The 24,982-nt window shown below is 39.9% G+C and overlaps 1 protein-coding gene across 1 annotated transcript; it reads right to left on the minus strand.

Moving 5' to 3' along the window:
* Nucleotides 1-470: 470 nt before the first annotated feature.
* LOC108116145 (homeotic protein labial) lies at nt 471-18,373 on the minus strand. Its single transcript, XM_017227881.2, has 3 exons — nt 16,929-18,373; nt 1,880-2,304; nt 471-1,407 (listed from the first exon to the last, which is right to left on the minus strand). Exons 1-3 carry the CDS (start codon nt 18,151-18,153, stop codon nt 1,147-1,149), a joined length of 1,911 nt encoding a protein of 636 aa, XP_017083370.2. The 5' UTR covers nt 18,154-18,373; the 3' UTR covers nt 471-1,146.
* Nucleotides 18,374-24,982: the final 6,609 nt, after the last annotated feature.

Genomic DNA, 24,982 nt, shown 5'->3' on the forward strand with positions numbered 1-24,982 from the left:
ATTGAGAATTTTTTTTTATTTTATTTTATTTTTCTGCAATTTATAATGGGGTCTTAAAAACCTATCTATCACCCATATGCAAAACTGCTTTGGTCAAAGGCATTTGATGAATTTCCTGGTTAATTTTCAAGAAAGATAAAATTACTCATGTTATCAAACACGAAAATATGAAAATTAATAAATAAATCCCTAAAAAATTCAAATTTTCACAAATGTGTGATAAACATATAATCCCCAACTCAAGTCTGTCAGAACCAAGATAGATTTGCATATGATAACTGGGGTTTGTTTTCCAATTAATCAAGATATCCTAGGAATTTTATGGCTTGAAGGCTGTTTTGGCGTATGCCATTTTCCACCACGATTTCCCAGTCGAATGTTAGTTTACTTGGAAATAGTTTTTGACCTATTCGTCTGAGATTTAGCTTTGAAGTTCCCACGTTCGGAATAAGTTGACCACATTGTTTATTAACAATTTGCAATCGGGGTTCGTTTATTGTTTATTCATAAATGTGTTGTACAGTTATAATTATATTACAATTAGGACTAGATTAAATATACAGACGTACATACATCAAGATTGTTTTACTGATTACTTTCTAGCACAAAACGAATAACTCGGCATCCTAAAACTTAGCTAATAATACTACAGACGAGTGGTGATGGGTGTACTCTAGGGGTTCTACTTGGTATCGTTCTTGTAAAGTTTTAAGTATTTTAGTTTTGGATTTTCGTTTTGATTCCGTTTGTATTCGTATTTTGTCAATTGCTCTGCGTGCCTTTAAGTAAGTTTAAGTAAATATTTTTTTTAAATAACCCTGAGTTTAGTTAATGCTAGTTTATGCTAACCAACTTCAGCTGCGGCAATGCGAAATGTTAGTTTAAATATTTACAGCCCCTAGATGAATATGGCACCTCGATTCCACAAGTTCCTAGCGTTTGATTACAGATTTTGCTTGCATGGTTTTACATTCTCAATTTGCTACGTGTATGGCATAATGATTATTTAATTATTGTATTTTTCTTATAGTTTAGTTCTGATCTTTTGTGCATTCTCTATTAATTTATCACAACGAAATGCGTCAATATTTTGGCGGCAACAACAACAATGGTATAACAATGGCAACTAACAACGCAGAAAGCCGTTCAACTTTGTTTGGTTGTCGGTGCCGTTAGTGTTAAGGTTGTCGAAGGTGACGAAGATCCTCTTGTGGCCATTTCATTCCCGCCCAGATCGCTGCCCTGCGGCTTCATCTGCAACTCCGACGGTTGTTGTTGCTGCTGCTGTGGTGGTTTCTCGCTGATCACGGGCGTCGAGTGCTGCTGCGTTAGGATGTCCGCTGGAATGAGTCCTTCCTTCACCCTCTTCTTCTGCTTCATCCGGCGGTTCTGGAACCAAATCTTGACCTGCAATAAACGAGGGTAAAACTTATAAGTCAAGTTTATAAATTATAATCTGTAAGTTAAAGGTTTAATAACATAATAAATTAGCTCAAAAACTATTAATATTAAAAACGAATATTTATTTTTATTGGTAGGAACGTTGAATGATATTAAACTTTCTGTTTTGTTTAAGATTGTTTTTGAGTATGAAATGTAACATTGGATGATCCTTTAACAAAATCATTTTTAATCATTATGATTGAATTTAGATAACATAAGTTAATTCATTACATATATTTCTCACTTTTTCTATTTCTTTATAAGCATTCTCTGGAAAAGTAATTATTATTCTCTTATTAAACATTTAAATTAAATTCGTATGAATCTCTTCCAATTTTCTGGCTTCTTTATAATATAAATTTATTGAAATCGAAAGTAATTTTTTTTATTTTCCTATCACCTAGTTTTAATTTAAAAGAAAAGCTAAATTCCTCACCTGAGTTTCGTTTAGCTGCAGCGTATTCGCGATTTCGATGCGTCGTGCCCGCGTCAAGTAGCGATTGAAGTGGAACTCCTTCTCCAGTTCGGTTAGCTGCTTGTTTGTGAAGTTTGTCCGGCCGGAGTTGTTGGTGTTGCTGGAGAGGCTGCAGCTGCTCAGTACAGTTCCGGATCCGTTGCCCAGGCCCACACCTACACCCATGCCATTGGGATGGGCACCGCCTGCCGCCGCATTGTTGGCCATCATCAGGGAGTTCTGCACGGCCAAGACGCCTCCGATCCCCGAGGATCCGTTGCCCCCAACGCCCAAAGGACCGCTCACGACGCCGCTGCCTCCGCCTCCTCCGCCACGGCACATGTCCAGCTGTCCATTCATCTGGTAGTCGTGTATGCTGGCAGTCCCGCTGGCAGGTAGTTTCGGAGCTGCAAGGAAGAAAGGGAAGAGAGTAGTGAGATACACTGGACAAAATTGGAAAACATTTTTGATAAATGTTCAGATAAGAAGTTTATATAAAGTATTTTTATCGTCAATATGGGGCTTTTTAGAGTCCAGCCCTAAAGATATTACTTGAGTAAAGAGGGACTCTAACTATAAACTGACTAATATAAAGTTCTAAATAAATATAGTATTAGTATTATAATTGCCATGAATACAACAAAGCATTTTCTTCAGTGTAGTATTGGTTTATATGCCAGTCTTTGTTTTGGTTGTGGCTAAGGGAGTGAGGTTTGGGCAGGGATCGTCCGATCCCTTAACGCTGATCTTTAGCTGTCGCAGCTAATCATTGTGAGACTTTCGACCCTCGCCTGCTCATCCATCCCCTACCCCAAACTCTCTCCTTTCCATTTGACTTTTGGCTCGTTTGCGTGATTTTGCATTTTATTCATAATTTGACATGCGCCCCGTGGCTAAAGCCGACGATGATGAAAATAATTCCTTTTGGCCAAATACCTTTCCATAGAAGGATTTAATGGGCTCAATAGGTTTGTTTGAAAATATTGGGATTATCCTGACAGCGGGCATTCTAACTCCGAGTTTGATCTTAACTCTCACTTTAATTTGTGGGAGGTTCAGGAATTATTAGATTTGTGGGTTTGCCTGGGATTTGGGATTTGGGATTCCTTGTTAGTCCGGAAATGTCTTCAAGATTGGTTGGAAAGGGGATGAATGTTCTTATGTGGCTTCTATGGTTGACCAATTTACAGGTGTTACATTGGGTATGTTATAAGAAATGGAAATTTAAGCTGATATCAAATTTATGGAGCCACCAGTAGCAGGGTGTATAAATAGCTGTGGAAAACCATAAAAAACCTTTTAACACAATCATAAATCTTAAAGAACATTCCAAGAGCACAAATCAATTAATAAGCATTATGCGACCATCAAGAGGCTCCTTAGGGCGATCGAGTTGAAAGGTGCCGATCGGTGGCCATATTAATATTAAATGCCGGATCCCGTTTAGTTATCGAGTTGGTTTAACAGTTTTTTAGGCAATTGGCAGGCCACTTTGAGTGCAATAAATCATGGCCCAGAAGCCATGGGCAATAAATAAGTTTTACAGAGCCGAATGAGTGATGAATTTATGACTGCTCCTCTAAGTGCCACCGATACCCAAATACCCAAATTGGCATCCAATCGAAATATCCGCACAGTAGCTGGCTTGCACCTTTCGGGGATTTGGGAACTGTTTGCTCGGATCCATCGATAAGTGCCAAGTCGGACTGGACTGGAAACCCTCCTATCGTAATGCACACAGGAATGTCTAAGAAAACAAGCCCCAGGATTACCGCGCCGAGTGGCCTGGGCTGCATTTGAATTTTCCCGCAAACAGGCAAACAAAACTAAGCAAACGCTGCCGCGGCAGTTGCAGTTGCACCGCCACTACCACTGCCACAGTCGCAGTCACAATCGTAATCACCTTCACATTCCCATTCACGGTAGCAGTAACAGCAGCAAAGACAGTGACAGCCGAGAGTTACTGCATTCCGGTTAGGTTATCAATATGCTGCTGCCAATCGTCGAACAGTGCTGTGGGCATTGTTAATAACTCAGTTTCATAAATCATATACGTATACATAACAATGATAATATTATGTCTAGCTTTGAAGGTACATCATCATAAGATCATATATTTTAGACAATTTTTAATTAAAGATATCTTCTAAAAATCTTGTTAAACATTAAGCTAGAGAGCTACGTCCTGATTTTGTATCAAGGATATTCCAAAAATACCAAAGTCCCATTTGTCTTGCTCCTATCTCTGGCTTCACTGTGGCACGGGGCGGCCTCTGTTAGTGGCACGGCTGGCGCTGCTCAGCCGCTGCTGGTGTCGCTCGGGTTGTCAAACATGTCGCGGCCAGTTGGCGGCACTGTCGCTTTTGTCCGGCGCCAAACGATATCTACTTTGTAATATTAGTTTTAGAGAGCATTATCGGGGGATCGCTTCCACTTCACTACTCCGAATGGTTGCGTCGGGAGATGAGGAGAGCGGTGGCTGGTGGTGCAGTGGAGAGTAGGGAAACTCCGTAACTAACAGGGCCACCACCACCCCTCCCTGGTGAAGGCCATTCCAAGGGGGTGGGTGGGACAGTGGGCTGGCACCATGGCGCTTAAGTGACACTGTTGACAATCAATGTAAACAGCCAGAGTCGCTGCTGCAGAATTTTACGAAGGGTGCGGATGAGCCGGGCAGGGCAAGAAGCGGAGGTAAGTGCAACAGTTAGGGGCGCCACACAGAGTCGATGAAATTTGATAACATCTCAACTAGCGGTAATTATAGTTGCAGGTTTAACCCAGTCACACGTTTGTTGACTTTTGCATATCTTCTATCGTTCATCGCAGAGTTCTCATGTGAAAAACTGGCTGGGGGAAATCTTGGAAAGATTCACAGTAAACTGTGATTGTGAAAGCCAAATCAAAGGAGGCCTTTATTGTGGAAACTCCTAAAAGGAATTGTCAGATTATATACAATATTGAAAGAGGTTAATCTAGGGAGTAAAAAGCTTCGAATTTATTAATGCTGATTTATAAAGTAGGATTCTTGGATGTTAACTGTACGATGGAAGTTCTCCATGAAAATATAAGATTTGGGAAATCTAAATATGTTTTCAACATTAACTATTTAGTTGGTGTAATTATACCATTACTTTAAGAAAACCCTTTTTTTTGAATATATTTCGATTAATATTTTGCTTAACTCTTCGGATTAACTTGTATAATTTTTATTAACCTTTACCTATTTCCCCATTACTAGCAATAGGACTACTCTCTGCCCTTGAATTCCACGCTTCAAGTACAGTTCGCTGGGGCAGTGAATCATCCACTGGAGGACGGCCATTTTGATATGATATAATGATATTATCATTTCTATTATGCAGGCGCCACTGCCACTTTACGGAGATCCCCCACTCGCCCACATTCACACACTCGCTGGCAATCTGTGATCCCGGGTGGCATTACATGGGGTCCGTTTCGGGGAGATTAAGTGGGCCTGTGGCCGTAGACCGGAGACCGGAGACCGGAGAACTAAACTGACGGAGTGCGTGGAACGCCGTCTGGCCGGCGGCTCAATTGATAATAATATTTAATTCGAGTGCAAATAGAAAATTATATTTCAATTAAAAGTAAATTGTTTTAATTGTTGATTAAACACAACTTCAACATCAACGTCACATGTGGCGAAACTTTCGAGAACCGATTCTGTTGCCCTAATCTAGGGGCCATAAAACTGCACGAAAAGTTGACCAAAAATATGCTGACGATCGGTGGCTTTGGTGACGATGTGATTGATCACCTGCGGGTAATTTATGGCCCCCGCAATCGCATGGAACCAGAAATCTAATATAGAACATAATATTTTGCAATCAACAGAGGCTGTATTATGTGCCCTTTGACGGCGGGACAGATGTTCAAACTTCACTGGCCAGAGGTCAGTCGGCACTAATTAAGTTGGCAATCTCTGTGGAAAACCCTTTTCGGGGGAGGGTGAGGGTTGACCCAGCTAATTAGGCACAGTCAACACTCTTTGGCATTTCAGAGTCCCGGAGTTGGGACCCTCGGACTCGGACTCTGACTTGACTAAACTGCCTTAATCCCGTCCGAAATCCACGAGCCATGTCCATTCATTCTGTCAGTTTTATTGGCCGCCTGTCAACCCGTGACTTTTTCCACATGTCATGCGATGATGCAGTCGTATCTGGGTATCTGGTATCTTGCTTTCTTGCTAAACATTTCAAACACGAATCGTGAAATGCACAAAAACCGAATTCCCATAATTGTATCTACAGATCATCGTTCCCCAAAAGATCCCCAAGTATCGCCCCGACTCGCTGCCAAGGTGAGGTAAAGTTTTCCAGTTTAATTGAAAGTTTTGTATGGGCATAGCTGACGTCCCGCTGCTTATTAGTCACGATGTCTAACACACATGGAAATTGTTCGACACAAAGGGTTCGAGGTTTTTGAAAGAAATCCCAAATAATAGCTGGAAAGAAAGCAATATCTGGCTGCTTGTCTGAGTCAGATATTAACCAATACCTCGGGGTATTGGAAAATGTCTCAGCTGGCGCCCGAGCAACATTTTCCTAATCTTGTTAACTGTCTCTTCTGTCGCCCCGGAAGAAGTTTTCAATTCGTTATCAAACATCTCAATCGGCTGTGTTTACCTTTCGGAAAATTATGTCGCCGTCACACACAACAGCAACAGCAACAACAACAACTCTAAACTCGATTTAAATATTTACACAGATACTCGAATGCACATATTTGTGTTATCTTAATAGCAGCGTTTTGGCTACTGTTTTCTGTTTATTTTACTTTTATTTTCTGTTCTTTAGATTACGCTGAATTCCGGTAGCCATCTGATAGTCCCGAAAATCAAAATTCTAGACATTATTTGTACATATTTTGTTTTTGGTTTTTCGCGATAAGAAATTTCTGTTTGGGGGAGAAAATTAAATTAGGCATGTTGCAGAGAGGTGATCGCGGTACGGCCAGGTCTTTGGATTAAAAGGGGGCTTAAAGGGTATAGCTATGATATATTGGAAAGGATTTGGCGATCAGTTTAAAGCAGAAGTAGTAAAAGATGCCAATAAGATAGGAGTTTGTTTAATAAAGTTCATTCATTTCTATTATTCAAGGTGTTAGGCTTATGTATGATTTTATTCTTTTCAATTGCAAAATTACTGATTACTGCTATTACTGCTATTAGTGCTGAAGTGGGTAGGTATGCCGATGCAACGGCATTGCCAACAAGATAGAAAACTTGGGCGAATTAGAGATGCGCTTTTGCGCTTAGAGATTCAAAGTTGGGAAACCCTTCAGGAAAAGCATTCATCGATAGTTCTTTAAGGTTAGTGAGTGGGATACGGCTATGATTTTGATCCAGAAGTGTCAAGAGTTTGCTTCAATATCAGACGATATTTTATTATATAGCTCAATCGGGCAATATGCTAGCTTTATACATATTCAAGATATAGAATAATAAAGTAGTTAGAAAAAATTATTAAAATATGATTGTTTTTAACATGAATATAAGAGTGCTAATACTATAAATCACTTATCCATGCCATTAGATTTTATATTTTTACTTGAATTTCGATGACTTTCAGCATTCATCGATAATACATAATGGTTAACATACAAGTTAGTTAGTTAAATGTGACAACTATTTGGAAGATTATCTTTCCATGTTTTGGCGATAGTAGGCTGGAGTAGCTTTCCTAGATAGTAATTCCAGGTAAAAACCATTTTTAGGGGTAACTTTTTGTTGGTGGGCGTTTATTTTTAAAACTTGGGCTAAAGTGCTTTGATTTGCTCACAAAAATAGAAGTGAGTAAGTGAAAATACTGATTCCGGGGGGTGGGTGTGGATGGGGAAGGGGGTAGGTTTCTCATTTGTGTGAGTTACAGCTGCTCTTTCGGTCGTGTGTTAATTCAATTCAATGGCAGCAGCAGCAGCAGCAGCAGCAGAAAAAAGTAAAATCTTAATTCGAATAATACATTCTGACAAGATGACGGATCACCAGACGAAAATGCACGAACACATGTGCAGATGTGTGGATGTCCATAGTTTCCCTTTTTGTATTCGTACAGAAGTACTCGTACATTTTCCGAGGAGAGCTGTTGAAGTAAGGAAAATAAGGGTGTTTGATAGGGTCTAAGAAAGCATAGGAAGAAGAGGAAAAACGCTCAAATAAAAATGGCTGCCAAATGCCAAAAAAAAAAAAACAAGAAACTGAAATGTGGGTTGGCACTCAAAGATATATATATATATATATCTATATACTCCAGTTGGGTGTGCGTGTGGCTGACAGTCAACACTTTGAGTGGCTCCACTTGACATGGCCCCGCCCCATCCCTAACCGGTCCTCCACTTTTTGATGATTTAATTCAATTAATGCTCCATTCGTTCCCACATATTCGCACACACCAAGTATTTGCAAATTAAAATGTCAACAAAACAAATTTCAAAATATTTTGCCTCTCGAGTGGCTGGCAAGGAAAAAGGTTGCTGCTTTGGTCCTTTTGGCTGACTTTAAAAGAAATATTTTTCGACAATGATGCTAATGTCATCATCAATCTTCGTGCCTGCCGTGGAAATTCGTGCAGACAAGACGCCGAGCCTCAGACTTCAGACTGTCGCCTTCAATACAACCCGTAGCCCGTAGCCCGTAGCCCGTAGCTGTCGTAGGCCTCGGGTTTACTTTGGATTTTCCCGAGGAACACCTTCCCCCACAACCCCTCTGCCACAAAAACAGCATATAAAATTTTCATTAGACAAATTAACAAATTTTACTGACTGCCGCGGCGGTTTATGGGGCCTCCGCTGGGACAAGTGGCATTAGCCAAACTGGCAACTGACTTGACTTGTTTACATGAGATAATTTCTATATAATAAATCATTTTTTCTTTCTCTGTGTATTTTTTGCTTAGCCGTTCTTACAAAATTGAGATTTTAATTTTCTTGTTTATTTTCCATGTTTTCTTTTGCTTGTCCTTGGATTGGAACTGTCATAGACAAGTGTTACGAGGCTTAGGAATTACTTGGGCATGAAATCGTGAATCATGAGGTTCAAAGTCTGTTAGTTAATAGAACGGAGCTAAATTTTATTTTAAGCCATTTTTGGTTTAAAGAAATAAACATGGAAAGAACTTTTATATGGTATATGGTACCATGGTACATATATCCATGAATATAGATTAAATTATTTAGCAATAATAAATATTGAAGTCATAAATCAACTTTTATTTTCTTTAATTCTGCATGTTTGACTTTACGGACGATTAGAATACTTTCTTTTGAGCCTTATACTCGAGGGAAGCGGACGAAAAGTTAGGTGATCACAACATCTAATCATGAACTGTAATATTATTTTGAAATTTCTAGGAATTGAAAGTGAACTATCAGGTCTTCCTGTTCATTTCTGTAAATAAATGTTCTAAATAAATATAGACTTTAGTTAATATTATAGATATTAATTAGGCACGTTAATCATCGATTAAAATAAAAGCCTAAATTAATTTCTCCCACAGCTTTTACTTCCAATACTGGCCATCAATTCTCAATCATCATCCAGTCAAATCTCTTCAATCTAAACTAAGCCCAAATGGGGTCGTACAGTTAATACCCTAATACCAGCCCTCTGTTCTACTAGCCTGGTCTAAAAACAGATAGATAGGATACATCCATCAGCTGGCCTCGTTCGCGGCCGAAATGAAAATTAAATAAATCAAATCGACAGCCAAGTTGAAGTTCAAGCGTTCATGGCTAATACCTTCCTGGCCACTAGAATGTCCACTTTAAAGCCGCCCGCTGTCCATTGTTGTTATCTGCGGGTTGGTGGGGTGTTTCGGGAGTTGGGAGCGGAGGAGTGGACACCTTCCCTAATGTGCCCTGATATCTCGTCGAATGGAATCCAAAACGAGAGCAGTAAAACTGGAAACAATAATCGAAATCAACAATGGGACTTCAAATTGACAGCTTTCGTTTACCATTTTATCTACTGTCCGAGGGTATGGAGAGAATTTTTGGAATGAAATCACCTTCGCGCACCGGCACACTGGGGGAATCGAGACAATTGTAGAGCTCTTTGGGGCTCAGAGCGGTCCCTTTGATTTGCAGATCAATTGCTAAATGCTCGAGCTTTTTGACCAACTATTCAAAGCGCACCGCAGAGCAAAAGTTTTCATTGCCCCAGCTATTTGTCTCATTGTTTTGGCCTTTTTTATATTTTATTTTGGCCGCAAATCAGTTTGGGAACAGCTTAACTTGTTGGCCGACTACCGTTTGTCTCGTCAAATGATACATTAGGTCGCAAAGTATTTTGTTAGCTGCCGCCGCTTACAACGAAACTCCATTTGAGTGGAAGGGGCTTTCCTACCAAGAAATGGGTTCTTGAACTTGAATTTCCGCCTTCTATTTGTTGTAATAGACTTATTTTTAGAGATATTTAAATATATTTTTTGTTCATTAAGTTTATAAACCCATTTATTATGAACCTACTTCACCAGTTCCGCAAACGATAATCCACTTAGTTGCCCGCCTAGACTTGCCACTTCAGGGGAAATTTATTTTTAGTATAAGCAACTTAAAAATAACATATAGTTTGGGCAGGACAGGGCTGAAGCCCGCCACAAATAAATCACAATCAATTAGCCAGGTATTGATAACCCTATCAGAATATCAGAAACGAAGTTCCGTGGAAAATCGAAAGACTGCGATGACATTGTGCAATTTTGCAAATAAAAAAGGAGGAAAAACAAAGGCGAAAACCTAACGATATTGAGCCGCATTTATCGGCGATATCGAATGTGGATGGGGGCTGGCTGAGTGTATTTGGACTTGTGTCAGGGCACGTAACGCGATACTTATATAATTTACTAAATTATACACTTGAAAAGTATTAAGGCAACGCAGCGACGTCGATTGAAGGAAACGGAATACGGGGCGCCATGGATGTGGCCAGAAGGAAAGCCTTGGGCCCAACGCCAACCGAATGCAAACATCAGATAAGATATCCGTATCCTCCGCTTTTGGCGCACTGTTTGCACCAAATGTCCGTTCTGGGCAAACAACTCCACGCTACCCAGAGATACCCACATCACAGTGTGTATATTTGTGCTAGATATTACATAACACAGCGCAAGGAAGGACATCGAGAATACCGAACGCGCACCCTTGAAGGGATATCCTTTGAGGTGGTGGTTGGCTTGTCACACATTTTCGAACAGTTAATGTGGGTTTGATCTACATTTTTATAATATTTAAAATAATTATAAGTTTGGTTTTGTAAACTTTAATGGCTTTAACTGAAGCTTTCATTGTCTTTTTTAATTTTAATCGGAAGGTAAAAGTTTAAACTTTTTTCTTTTTACTAGTCAAAAGGAAGAAAACGTAAGGGACTGGGATTAATGTATTCATTCTTTTCTGTATTGAGTTATGTCATAAATTAAAGTTTTAAATTATTATATAAGTTCGGTGTCTTTTGGTAACCAATTATTAGCATCAAATGTCCTGTAGGTCTATATTTTCTTACCAAAATGCCTGAAAAATCCTTCTTTCACCATCAGACATTTTTCTACTAAAATCTGTTAAAATGTCATAAGCCTAGCCCACTATCAGGTAACTAATAGGTCGTATATGTGTTGTACTTCTCTTTCTCCTTTCATACTTAAAAGCAGCTCTCCCAAACCTGCAAACCTGTGTCTGTCACGCGGACTGGACTAATGTGCTTCTCATGTTGTCTCCAGAAACTCGCCTGGAATCGAGTCAAACTTTATGAAAACTGACGTTTTAGGTGTGTAAATGTCACTGAGCCAGTGCAGACGGAGTTCGGTTAGCAGTGGCGGTAATTTTTGAGTGCAATAGGGATTTGAAACCAAGACTGACCCTCTCCTATCCCACTTAAGTGGTAATTACTGTAAGTACTGACCGCGGCTTATCGCCTAACAAATCGATCCGTTGATCGGCTGAACAGAATTCAAAGGCCAAGGCTAGGCTCCTGTCGGGTTATGGGGTTTCCCTTGGACTTGGCCTGGGACCCCTAACCCTGATGGAGGTGTGTGGAGAAATGAAAAAGAGAGGGGAAAGAAAGAAATTTAATAATACGCTTTCAAAAATGTTAACTCAGCGCGCGCCAGCGGACAAAATTTGTCACGACACATGCCATACATTTTTGGCCCCGGTTTGGCCTTTTTTGGTTTTCGGTTGAGGTTGGAGGAGGTATACGAAAGCCTGAGATAGAGATGGGAGCGTGATAGGGAAATTCGTGTTGAAAAATCTTATCGTAAAGTAATTTACAAAAACAGTAAGTTCTCAAAGAATTTCATTATCTTTTTACCAAAGGCTCGTTAAATTAAGTAAGTTTTCGTATAATCCGAAATAATCTAAGTCAAGGCAGAATCTAAGTAAATTTAACGGTTTTCAAAGGTACATATTTCAGTATGTGATCAGACTCTAACGTATAATATAGATCATTATATGATCATTCCTCTTATAAGTACAAGACATAATTCCCATTCTGAATCGCTCACGCTACGATCTCCAACTAACTAGCCTCTGTGACGGACCACAGAGCAGAGACCCGAGCCACTGACGATGACGATGTCGGTGACAGACAAGCGGGCGGGGCTCCCGGTTCAGCTCTCAGTTCTGTTCGGTTAGGTTCAGTTTGGTACGGTTCGGCTGGGCTTGGGCTTGGGTTTGGGTTTGGGTTTGGGCAAGCGCTTGATGTTATCTCGCATTCCTGGTGGTCACTTTTCTATCCACAATATCATTTCATTTAAATAGTCTGCCTCATTTCTTGTCCAGGGGTCTTTGTTTCGGGGTTCTCAGTCGCCGTTCGCCGGCCGCCGTTCGTTGGTTTATATATCTTACCAATTTCTGTTTTGAAATGCACGTAATTAATTCATTTCGTTTTCATTGTGGCACATTCGTCGCTCTTCGGGCCGCGTCGCGTGTTGGTGTCAAGAAATATCAAAACATCACATCAAATAAATGTTGAATACCCCAAGCGAATGCCCCCCAACTGCCACTCCCCTGACCCATGAACTTCTAGTGGCCCAGAGAACAAACACCTTTTGCAGCCTTTTGGCCAAAAGTTTTCCAATGTTTCGTTTTTCCACCAACATTTATGTTAATTCGAGTTTCCTTCACTTTTGTCAGCTATTTTCATATTTCATATTTTCTGAGCAGTGGCTTTGCGTGTGGAAATTCCCACCCGCCCCTCGGGGGAGTGGGCCGGATTCCCGAACAAAGTGGTAGATCGTTTAAAAAACAATAAAACACGAACAGAACTTCCAGTTGCCAGGCATTAATTAAACTGTTCAGCCACAACAAGGCCAAAACTGGCCCGCCTCTTTAGAACTTTTCAATTATGTTGGGCTAATAAAAGTAAACAAAATTATCACTATATCAGGTCGTAAAGCCTCTAGTTGGGTGCTAATAGGGGATAGATATTTGGAAGATAACAACGAAAAACTACAGTTTAAAGTTAAATCTATTACTATTGCTGATTTTCATTTTTGCATGCTAAGTTTTAGTTTTTCCAACTTGAAAATCACATTTTTACGCCAGTGTTGAGTTCCTAAGCGTTCTAAATACTTTAACCCTGACATTTGAATGATGGATAAGTTTTTGGGTCCCTTGCCTGGCTTATTTTGTTTGACTCTGGCTAATTTTAGTTTTATCTAGGTGCCATCATAATCTTGTCAAAAGTATTTTCGAGATTTCGCACATTGATTGATATTGGTGGCTGAAAAAATAGAAAGTTCTGTGCGTGTGTCTGTCCGTGTGTATCTTAAACCAATTCCTAGTCAGTGACAAATCCCTGTAAAAATGTTCATTAATCTTAATGGCAAGGCTCCCATATTCCTTCCTGCTCCAACTGCGGGTATCGTGGTCTGGTTATTGAAAAATGCTGATTAACACATTAGAGAACTCTTTGAATCGGAGGACTGGTCAGCGTACATCCAGTCGGTATGTGCGTGAATGCCAATATGTCGAATGCTACCATTTATAACCATGATTGCTGATTATGCTGTTTCCCTGCCTGAAAATGGATGACATGACAGATGGACCCAAGCATGTGCTCACAGCGAGCATCCAATATCCAACATCCCGGGGATTCCAGGGGAGCCACGAGGCAGCAGATCATTGCTCAGTGACAGTTCGGTTGCAGTGAGGCTCAAACGAGAGACTCTTATTTAAATAATCATTTTTTCTGACAGCCAACTTGACTTCCAGTTCCAGTTCGGCATGCCGAGGAGCAGCCCCTGTCCCCCACAATGTATGCCCCCTCTCGCCTGGCTGCAAGTTTCATTCTGGATTCGAGCTGCATCGCCCGACCGCTGGCTGCACGCTTTAATTGTTTGTTTGACTTGCGGTCGCCCCTGCAACACGTCGAGAAAAACTCAGATTCGAAATGTAGGTTTTAGAACGTGAAATTTGATTTTAAAAATGTATATTTTCAGAGGTTTCTATTGCTACTTTGATATGAAAAGATCAACTCTAGGCTGTTTCCAGATAGGAAAAGCGGAATACTATTTATTATGAGTTTTTAAGGTTGCAATTTAAGTTTACCGAAGTCAAGGATAAGTAATACCAGTTTCGATACAATGCAAATCTATCATTTAATCTTTGTAATTAATCAATTTTCTTTCCGTGCAGCCTATCACTCCCTGCCCCACCTAGCTCCCCATCTTAGCGCCTGGTTCCACTTGCACGCGTCATTCGAGGATCGTATTTGGGTCTTGATGCCGTTCGGTTCGGGTTGGTTTTGGGTGCGGCGCGTGGGGATCTTGGATCGGCGATCTGGGATCTCAGATCGGCTGCGTTCGACTTGGGCCTCTGTGGCGTCGTTTAATTGAAAACGATGCATGTAAATGACACTTTTCAGCATTAATAAGCAAATATTTGTATGATTATTGGTGTAGCCAAGGGATTAACGTTTGAACTGTAAGTGGTCTGATGCCCGATGCTCGATGCTCCGATATCAGTGATCACGTCAGTTGTGCAACCGATTCATGAACAGGTTAAGTGCATTACCAGGAGGCTCATAAGCGGACTGAATTTGGTCAACAGGTTTGAGAGGATGGATGGATGGATTGGTGGAATATTGAAATGTGGGTAGCAGGATATTGCGAATCAAATGTAAAGTTAAGCTCTACAGGATTAAATATGTTTCCTTATAAAGTCCCATTAAAAAGCATCAGCAATGAATGAAGGAATTAATCATTAATAATATCAGTTAATGATTTATTTATAAATATCATCATTTGTTGACTCCAAAAGGGTAATAATAACAGAAAACTTTCAACATTCAAAGAATGCTAGCAACGTCAAAAGTTATATATTCAGAAACTACATACATTATTTGGCCTCAAATTGGTTCTACTACCTTTCCCAGCAATTATCTTAGGCTCAGGGTAAACCATAAACACCTCATTCAATATATTTTTTATATATATTTTTATGACTGACCTCTAACTCTTAGAAAAGCAATTAAAAGCTTACGCTCGATTTTTGTGCAATTGACGAGGTATGAATAAAAATACTGGTTTTTTCAGTGGCAGCTGCTCTTTTGGGATAATCAACATTTTATTTATCGTACGCATTATACGATTTTCGAATCGTTTTATCGAGGCACATACAGTTTCTTAGCTGGCTAATTCCGAGATACAAAACTCCACGCCACGGCAATGTGACAAGTGACAACCTGACTGACTGCACAGGCATTGACAAAATTATCTGAAATATGCAAGAAATATGCCAAAAGGAGAGTCCGAGAGGAAGGCGAAAATGATGAGAGGTGGAGTGGGGAAGAATTGAGATTCTGTAGAGAGGGGCTGAAGAACGGGGCTTGGGGAAATCTTTGGCATTTGAAGAGACATTCTTATTTTTAGGTGACATGCTCCCAGTTGGACGTCTTTCTTGACATTCTGTCTGACGCATCCAGCGTAAGTTTGCTAATATTTCTGCAGTGCTAATTGTTCACATTTATGATGTTTCTATTTTTAAATTTAGTCTTTCTTAGTTGGCTATTTAAAGAACTTATTAAGGTTTTTAATTTTTTGTTAATTTAATTTAATCCTCTCCCCCGACGTCACATCATTCCCATTCTTATTCATCTTCTTCTCGTTCCACTGCTTGACTGATTCTTGTATCTTGGCCTGTCAATCAGTTTTGAAAGTCATCGTTTCATGATTTTCGAAATTTACTTGGTTTTCTTTCCTTGGCTCATTCTTTAAAAATAAACAATATTCTGTATATATTTTTGTTTGCATAATTACTGTCCGATTAGCTAAAAATATATCTTAAGCATTAGCTTATAGGAACCTGATCTATTGAGCCAACCACTTGAGTTGACACTTTTCTTCTAGTCAGACAGGCTAAAAACTTAAATATGGCTATAAGCCAAGTATGAGGTTTTGTAATTGCCGGAGGCGTTGCCTAATTAGCCTCTGTCTTGGTTTATGTTAGTTCTAGTAAGCGGGCTATGAACAATTGTGAGAATGTGAAGAGTTTTTAACAATTTAAGACAGTCTGGGGACTCTGGGAATATCAAGTAGTAATAATTAGGTCGTATATACATTTTGAAAAGGCATTAACTACAAACTTAACACAAATCCTATATTCAGGAGATCCTTCATTAACATTACTTATATTGGGAATACAGCTGTGTTCGACGACCCTTCTTTAGAAAAAATACCACAGAAATGCTAATAAAATTATAATTTGTAAAAATCATTCTCTTCTTCCCCTATGCTGATACCTATAAGACATATATTTTTTAAGAGCATTTCCTTTTTTGGCATGGAAATTGTATTCAATTCTTGTGTTTTCCAGTTCTGCCAATTATCGATAGGAGTAATAGGTGTTTGAGATAGGTAGGTGATAAAAAGTTATGAAATGGAAGGGTTTATGTTTGATTCATCATCTTCTTCATAATTTCGATTATTGTAAACCATTTTCCGACTTCTGAAGAACGTTAAGCTTTCCCCCAAACATTAAAATTCCTTCTTTTAACTTAAATCCTTAGCTTTCGACTTACCCTGAGGCTTGGGAACATTCCTTTTGAGCTGCATCCACTTGTAGGTGGGAATGCTGCTGGAATGATTTGGCGATTTTGATTGTGAGCTGGCAGGATGTGTGCCATTCGAGGCGGAGGCGGTGGACGAGGAAGTGGAGCTGCCGGGGGAGATCACTCCGCCGCGTTGCTGGCGACTCATGCCGCCGTTGGGAGACACGGAGTTCTGGTGTTGTTGCTGCTGTGCCGCTGGCGATTGGTTCGGCGGGTGTTGCTGTTGCTGGTGTGCCTGCTGCTGCTGTTGCTGCTGAAGTTGTGGGTGTTGTTGGTGCGAGTTGCTGGCCAAGTTGGCCAAGTGTCCGTGGGCCAGGCCGTGATGCATGTGCGCATGCATACCCAGCGAGTCCATGGCATCCAGGGCATAGCCTCCGGCCAAGTGTTGCTGATGGTGCCACATCTGCGACTGCGTGGCCTGCTGCATCATGGGATCTTGATCCTCAAGCACCAGTCCAGGGGCATAACTGGCATGTAGCACGGCTGCGTACTTCTCCTCGATCTGGCCGGCGTATCCGTGAACCGGAGCCTGGGCCTGGGCCGTGGGATACATGCAGTCCAGGTTGGTGTACATCATTCCGTTCTCGGAGCTGATGATGGCTGCCTGTTGCTGCTGCTGCTGCGTGTTGCTGGTGACATTTGCATTGGCGGCGGTCACAGGGGAACTGTTGCTGGGTGGGGCAACGGTGGCCACGGCGGCGGTGGCATAGTAGGAGTGCACCGAATCGCTTTCGTAGTAAGAATCCGCCGGAGAGTGGCTAGTGGGATGGAGTGGGGTGCCCGGATTTCCCGCGGCCGCGCTTGTGGTGATGCCATACTCCGCCGCACTTGGGCTAAAGAGATGCGAATGCGGATAGAGCTGTTGCTGCTGCTGCGGTTGCTGTTGCTGTTGCTGCTGTTGCACCACCTGGTGGTTGCCGGTGGGCGGTGGTGTTAGCTGCGCCTGCTGCTGCGGGTAGTAGTTGCCCGGAGAGCTACTCTCATAGCCGTTGTAGGTGAGATGTTGCTGGTGTTGCTGCTGCAACTGCTGATGTTGCTGCTGCTGCTGCTGCAGATGGTGCTGATGTTGCTGCGGGGCAAAGTAGTTGCTGGCATTGGCAGCCGCCGCGGTGGTGCTGCTATAGCCATCGTAGGCATTGGCATGTGGGTGGTGGTGGTGCGGGTGGTTGCCGTACATGCTGCTTACGTCCATCATATTGTCCAGCCGGAACCGCACTTTCGCCCAACTCTGATATATCCGGTATATCTTCTATTTCACTTCACTTTCCAACACAGTTCTTCAAAATATATACTTTAAAAGTTCAATTTTTATGAATTTTACGCGACGAGTGCTATCGGTTTGGGGTTTTATCTTTATCGAACTGCAAACACGATTCCCGATGACGATGGCGACGACGACGTGCTGCCTGCGCGCTAACCAAGTCGTGACTGATTACTGGCCCGAACCCGATTTCTTTCAGACCGTCCAACCGCTGGCCTTAGGCCACACCCCCTTTTCAGGTTAGACTGCTGTCTTGCCTTCTCTTTCGCTTGCTGCATTTGTACCGCCACTGTCGTCTCGCTCACTCTTCTGGTTTCCCCGGCTGACTGCCCTTATCAGTGGTTCAGTGGTTCGGGGGTTAGTCATATACCACATAACGTATATTCACTACCGGTTTTTGGCAGTTGCCGTTTCCATTTAGATTTTCTCGTTCTCGTTCTTCGTTTGCCCGTTTTCTGTTTTTGCTAGTCGCCATGTCAGGAGCGGATTGCCAGCGACTCAAGATGGGAGACCTAAGTGCGGAGTCAAAATTATGCAATGAGCTGGTGTTGATCTGAAGGGGATTATCAGGGGTTGTCGGAGGGGATTCCCAAACCGATCACACATCTTCAAAAATTAATTTAATATTAGTCTGTCTTTTATAAAAATCTATAAGGTCGATTTTTAAAGCAGATTTGTTTTGGAATCTTTAATCTTGAAAAGTGTTAGTATTGGAAATCATTGAAATGCGATTATCTTTATATCTTAATTATATTATGTTACATCACTAATCTCACATTTTAAAATTTGAATTAATTAAAGAATTAAATATGTAAAAACAATTCTTCATTTTGACCAATTATTCAGCCATGGCGAAATTGTATTTACTCATTTGGAGTTCTTATAAATTTTAAGAAGAACCATGTTTTTGTATCTACCAATTTGGCAAATCAAACACTTAATTATTTACAGCCAGAGTAGAAGGTCACAGCAGCAGTGCTCTGTAATCAACTTTCAGGTTTACCATTGTTCCTTCTTATCCAGCTCCTTTTGAATTTAATATTGTTAAGAGTTTCAAAATACTAAGTTAAGGTTTCAAAAATATTTTTGTTATACACGCGAGCTCCAAACTGGGATTGATAAATGTTTCTGTTAGAAGTTTTGGGAATAAAAATAAGGCGGTTTCAAAAGTCATACAAAACGATCAACTTTTGTTTTTTAATTGTTATTATCTTAAAGAAAATAAACAGTAATTTGAGCAGTCTCTTTGAAAATGTTTTTGTTTTAAGTCCTAAGTTTTCATTTTGAAAGATTTTCTTATTACGGAGTTTCCAATAGGTATTAATATAAATCGAAATAAATGTTTTTTGATATTGTATAATTCAATTAATAAGACAATGAAAAGTCGAATGTTAATATTGTTTCACAGTTAACCGCTTTAGGTTGTATTTAGGCAGTCAGGTTTCTTGTTTATTCATTATAATAAAGTAGTAGAGAACTCTCCGCCCATCAAACCTTTACTTTATCACAGGTTTTCTATTCCGTTTTGGGCCCAGATAGTTTTCCGGTTAATCCGGCCCTGCCGCCCGCTGATAGTATTAAAAGTTACGCCCCTGGCCATGCTCATGTCGACGTCTTGTTTTAACTGGAAACCCAATGTTGTGTATTTGTTTTGTGGTTTTGGCACGTTTTAGCACCTCGCACGAAATTCCCAAAAGAATTGACGGGCAGGTAACGAAGAGAAGCTTGCCATGGGATTGCAATTGGGAAATGTTAACTCGGAATGGGTTTCGGGACAGAGACTAGGACTGGGCTTGCGACCAGGAGGAGCTGTGAACGGATGCTGACTGTGGCAGCTGTCAATCGTCATTTGCACATATGACAGCTCATCTATGGCAGCGGTGTGGAATTTAAATCGCCGTCGAACGACTTTCCCCCCGATCCCGAAAGACCCCTGGTCCCTGACACTATCTCCGGGGCTTGACTCTGACTCAGTGGGATGCAATTCGTAGGCGCCCCCTAAGAGTTATCCGGTGTATGGGTCTGTCACTTGGCAGGGATAGAGATACAACCGTCAGATATCTTCATGCACCTTTCACGCACAATGCATCATCTTTGGCTGTCTGGAAAACTTCGTTGTTCGCTCCTTCCTCTTTTCGATTGGGAATTTTTCGTTTCGTTTTCGTTTTTTTGTACAACTTGATTGACATTTTCACAAGTTTTTGTCTCTACACTCGCAGGGCGACTGCAAAGGGGCGGGGGCGACGGCTTGCTAGAGTGGCCATTCGTTTCGTCCTTTCGGGCGGTCCTGCCCAACGCTCCAAGGTGATTTGTTATATTTTTCGGACAGCAGCAATTAATAGTAACAGGATGTGTGCGAGTGTCTTTCAATATATGTACACACACACACAGACATCACTAACATGCCTCGGCCCAATCCCGATCCCAAAACTGAAACTGTCCCACATGGCCAAAGTGTATATATACGAGTATATGTGTTAGGCTAAGGTATCCTTGTTACTGCACTTGGTTGGGATTGGGATTGGGATATTTCCTGACAGTTCCCGGGGAGTTAAGCGATATTTCCTCTTTTGCCAAATGCCTGTAATCGCAATGAAGTTGTTACAGCATCGGTAATCCGGAAATGAAATCGTTTTGGGTACCAGAATTTAATGAGAAAAGGTATGAAAAATGTATATAAAATTATTCCTAATTTTAATATTCTGGTTTTCATAGTTTGGAATTTAAGATCTATTCTCTTTTTGTACATTTCACTGGTCACATCAAGTCGTCAATTAGCTTTTACCATTTATGAGTCTGAAAAATTTACTGGATTAATTGCCTTGAATTTCAAGACCAAAGTTTAGATATTTAGACTTTGCATATAGATGGTGGTTTTAAATATTTTATATGATTTTTTAAATAATATTTATTGAAAAAGAATCAAGTGGCGAAATATTTAATTAGCCATCACAAGACACATCTTCCAGAAGTAATAATTCGAGGTTAATTTAAGTCAAGAGTTTGCAGTGTAGTTGATGATATTTGGTGTGTCTTAACACAGGATGCCTTTACTATATATTGTTAAATAAAGAATAGAAAAAACTTCAAAGAATAATTTGGAATATTAAAGGTAAAACGAAATCAAAATAATCTGTGTTGGTTTTGTAACCAACCAGTAATCAATAACCAATAACTAATTTAAATTTGCAACCAATAAAAAAATCATATTTTGTTAGAAAAGCTTTTATTTTTTTACATTTATATATCAGCTTAATTATATATGATCCGAAGGAGTGTTTTTTAATGGTTACATAAAATCAATTGGATGGAAATGCGTGTGAAAAAGTGAAAGCTTGGGGATCTGTAGAGATGAACATTTCAGAATATTGGACAGGTGCTTTTTTTGGCTGAAATGGGAATCGAATGACGGCTTACTAGTAAAAACCTATGATCCGAGATCCTCACCACATGTTGTAGGAGAAAATATCCAAGCGTGCCATTAAGATAATTAAAGAACATTTAATTTATCAGTGGAAGTAAAAACGAAAACGAGCGCTTTGTTTTCGAACGTCTGGATAGTTTTTATATTAGTCTTATCAATTTCATTAATACAACTTATACACAATTTCCATAGAACTATTCAGTATATCAACCCAAAAATGAAGTAACAAAGACATTAAAAGCAAAAAGTTTTGAGGAAGGCAAGAAGTGCGACATACGTACCGTCGAAGAAAAGGTTTCGACTTAAATTCCAATTTAATTTGAATGGAATTAACTTATATAAATGATTTAAAATTTGTAAATACATTTGCGAAAGAGGCTTTGAGTATCTTAATCTTACGTCTTACATCTTACATCTTTTGATGGCTGATTATGGTTCTACTTATTTAAGTTGCATTTGTGAATAAGTTGTATGAGTTCATCTTGTGTGGCAAGTTTCAAAATTAAATTTAGTAATAAATATAAGTAAACTGAGATATTTCTGGAGGTGTTCCGCCAAAGTTGTGCCTTAATTATTTCCTCATCAAATTGAACAATAAATTTAAGGCATATCTGTGGAGATCAGCGTGTCACAATCGATTAACAATCAGATACTTCCACACCCTGCCTGCAAGTGCATATGAATGTCTAGTCAAGTGCTCGATGCGCCTTAGGAGTTTCGGGGGATTTGTAAGTCGCGCCATTAACGTCTGTTTAGCGCCATGGAAAGCGTCGGAAGTAAGATATATGGGCTAGATGACGTCTCCGAAAGGCGTCAAGTCTTTACAATCGACCGGAATAGCCGGGAGCTGACCACAAGCTGACGCCAAGTTGATGGGGGCGCCACAGCTCTAGCTGGAAAACTTCCAAAAACTTGAACTGCCGTCGTTCGATTTACGTGGATTCGATTCGATTGGTGTCTCCCCGCGGCAGCCCGTATCTGTCCGGCTTTAGGTGTCCGTAGACCACTGTCCGCTGTTCGTTGTCCGTCGGTGTTCGGGACGTGACGTGACGAGTAACTGGCGTAATTGGCAGTGCAACCAAATTGATGGATTGCCCGGCGCCGACTGTCACCGCTCCAAGAACAAAACTTGGCGGTACTTTTCGGGTTTCCTTTGTAATTTTTGGGTAAATCGATATTTGTGCCATTTTTTGTTTCGTGTTTTTTGGGCTTTCAGTTTTGTGCAGCTTTTTACTCCGGCGTTTTGTTCGCTTCTGTAATGATTAATTAATCGAAGGTACTTATCAGGCTATGCTGATGCCTGTTGCATGTTGGCCATTGGCCAGGAGCTGTGCTAACTGGTCCGTCGCCCCTCTAATTGAATACGAAATCAGCGCAGACAAGCTCATTACGTTTATGAATAGGATTTTAAGCTTCCCACCCCAATTAGTTGCTGAATTCATCACATGTTCATTTTTCGGCTAAGTCCAAAACCCCCTTGCGGGGATTCTCCACCAGCGTTTTCTTGATTGATACCTGTAATTGGCGACGCCTGATTTCTAAAGTTTTTTATTCGAAATTCCTCAATTTAAGTTGCTGGGCTCAAGTCGGCAAAATGGGGTTTCTTGTGAAGTTCAGTTAAGTCCTCTTCTCAACATTTCCCAAGGAGTAGTCAAATGATGAGCAAGTTCTATTACTCATCATTCCCTAAGTAGTTGTGAAATGATGAACAAGTTTTACTACAAAATACAATACCTCTTATGATTTTTAGTACCGAAACTATCCGAATCAATGTCTTGTTGAACTTATTTGCATTTAACGGGCTATGTAAAACATAATTTGCTGAAAATTCATGGCTAACATAATGCATAAATCATCTGAATAAATATGTAAGTACACATTAAAGTCCATCAAATTTGCATACTGTGTTTCAAGGGGAATCAACTCAAGTACACAATCAGAAAAGCCCACGATTGGCCTAGCTAATTGGATACTTCTAGGTGATTTGTATTTATACCATATATATATACCATACCATATATATATATATCTTATATAAATGAATAACAAAATAAAATAAATCAACTTGATGTTGATTTTCTTTAGCATATGCTTACATAGGAAGCACAAAACCTTTTTATTAGCTTGTAGTTGCAAAAACAAGTTAAAATTCTTTGGAAAAAAATCAAAAAATTAAATATGAGAAAGAAAATTTTTAAAATGATTCAACTCTGTTTGAGCATCTAAGCATGTGCTATAATTTTAATAACTTTTTTTTTTATTTATCAAAAAACATATCAAAAAATAAGAAATATAAAAAAAAAATATGAGAAAATATTAAAAAAAGTCGTCGTACATAATCATTGCCCTTGGTTTTTTAATATTCCGTTTTGTAAAATAAGAGTTTTCTAATTTGGCTGTTTATTTCAATGACTGGACAATGGTCAATGTCGGGTACTTTTTAGAATTCCAAATACACTGAAACCAAACATTGTCATCTTTACATTGATTACCGAAATTCTATCGTTAGATAGAATATTTATTTTATAAATTTTCCCTTGCATTGAATTTCTTCAGTGTACTCCTTTAAAATATTTTATAGCCGACATGAATATTACAACCACTTAACTTTAATCCTTCGTGTAAGTCGAACAACACAATCTTACCACAGGACTCGTGAATGACCTTGACTGTTTAAGATGCAAAATTATGCAAAACGTGTGTGCTAAGATAATAAAGCCAGCCGGCATTAAACAAAATCCCATGGCTATTGAGTCTTTCATTTTTGAATCGGATAAAGTTAAAGCGAGACAGCCATCTGCACTCTCTTATTATCCGCTTCCCAGCTGAAGTGAACCAATCGGAGCCGACGTCTGTGGAACAGCCCTCGCAGCTCGAATTTTCTATCCAAAACGTCGTTTCTACCCTCGTTTCCCTTTATTAAGTTGGATTCTTGGCAAAGCAGCTAAAGAGAAGAACATAAGCCATGTTATCCGATAGAATTTTGGTTTTATTGTTGATTGGCAGACTTCGGGGGAAAGGCGGATTTTTACTCGAGGTGAGCATCTTGGTGAAAGTTAAATTATTTATATAAAAATTATGAAAATTCAATAGGTAAGGAAGATAACCGAAATATGTGAGGTTTCTTTTTGGCAGATATATTAAATATTCTTTTCATACTGTTTTTGCCTTTTTTTAATGCTAAGTATCTGCTATATCTATTCACGATTAAAAGAAATAATGAATAAAGAAAATTCGAAGGACTATATATTAATGTCCTGCAGTATTATAGTTTCAGTTATTAAGATTAGCATTAAGAGGCAAGTCGATCTTTTTATGTTCGTCTGCTCTCTTCATATT

The sequence above is a fragment of the Drosophila eugracilis genome, unplaced genomic scaffold (assembly GCF_018153835.1).
Source record: "Drosophila eugracilis isolate 14026-0451.02 unplaced genomic scaffold, ASM1815383v1 contig_1873, whole genome shotgun sequence".
NCBI classification, from domain to species: Eukaryota; Metazoa; Arthropoda; class Insecta; order Diptera; family Drosophilidae; genus Drosophila; species Drosophila eugracilis.

Coding starts and splice junctions, on each gene's coding strand:
- LOC108116145 (XM_017227881.2), bottom strand. CDS start 18,153: ATGATGGACGTAAGCAGCATGTACGGCAACCACCCGCACCACCACCAC. Junction 2,305..16,928: donor GAATGTTCCCAAGCCTCAGG/GTAAGTCGAAAG, acceptor TCTTCCTTGCAG/CTCCGAAACTACCTGCCAGC. Junction 1,408..1,879: donor TGCAGCTAAACGAAACTCAG/GTGAGGAATTTA, acceptor CGTTTATTGCAG/GTCAAGATTTGGTTCCAGAA.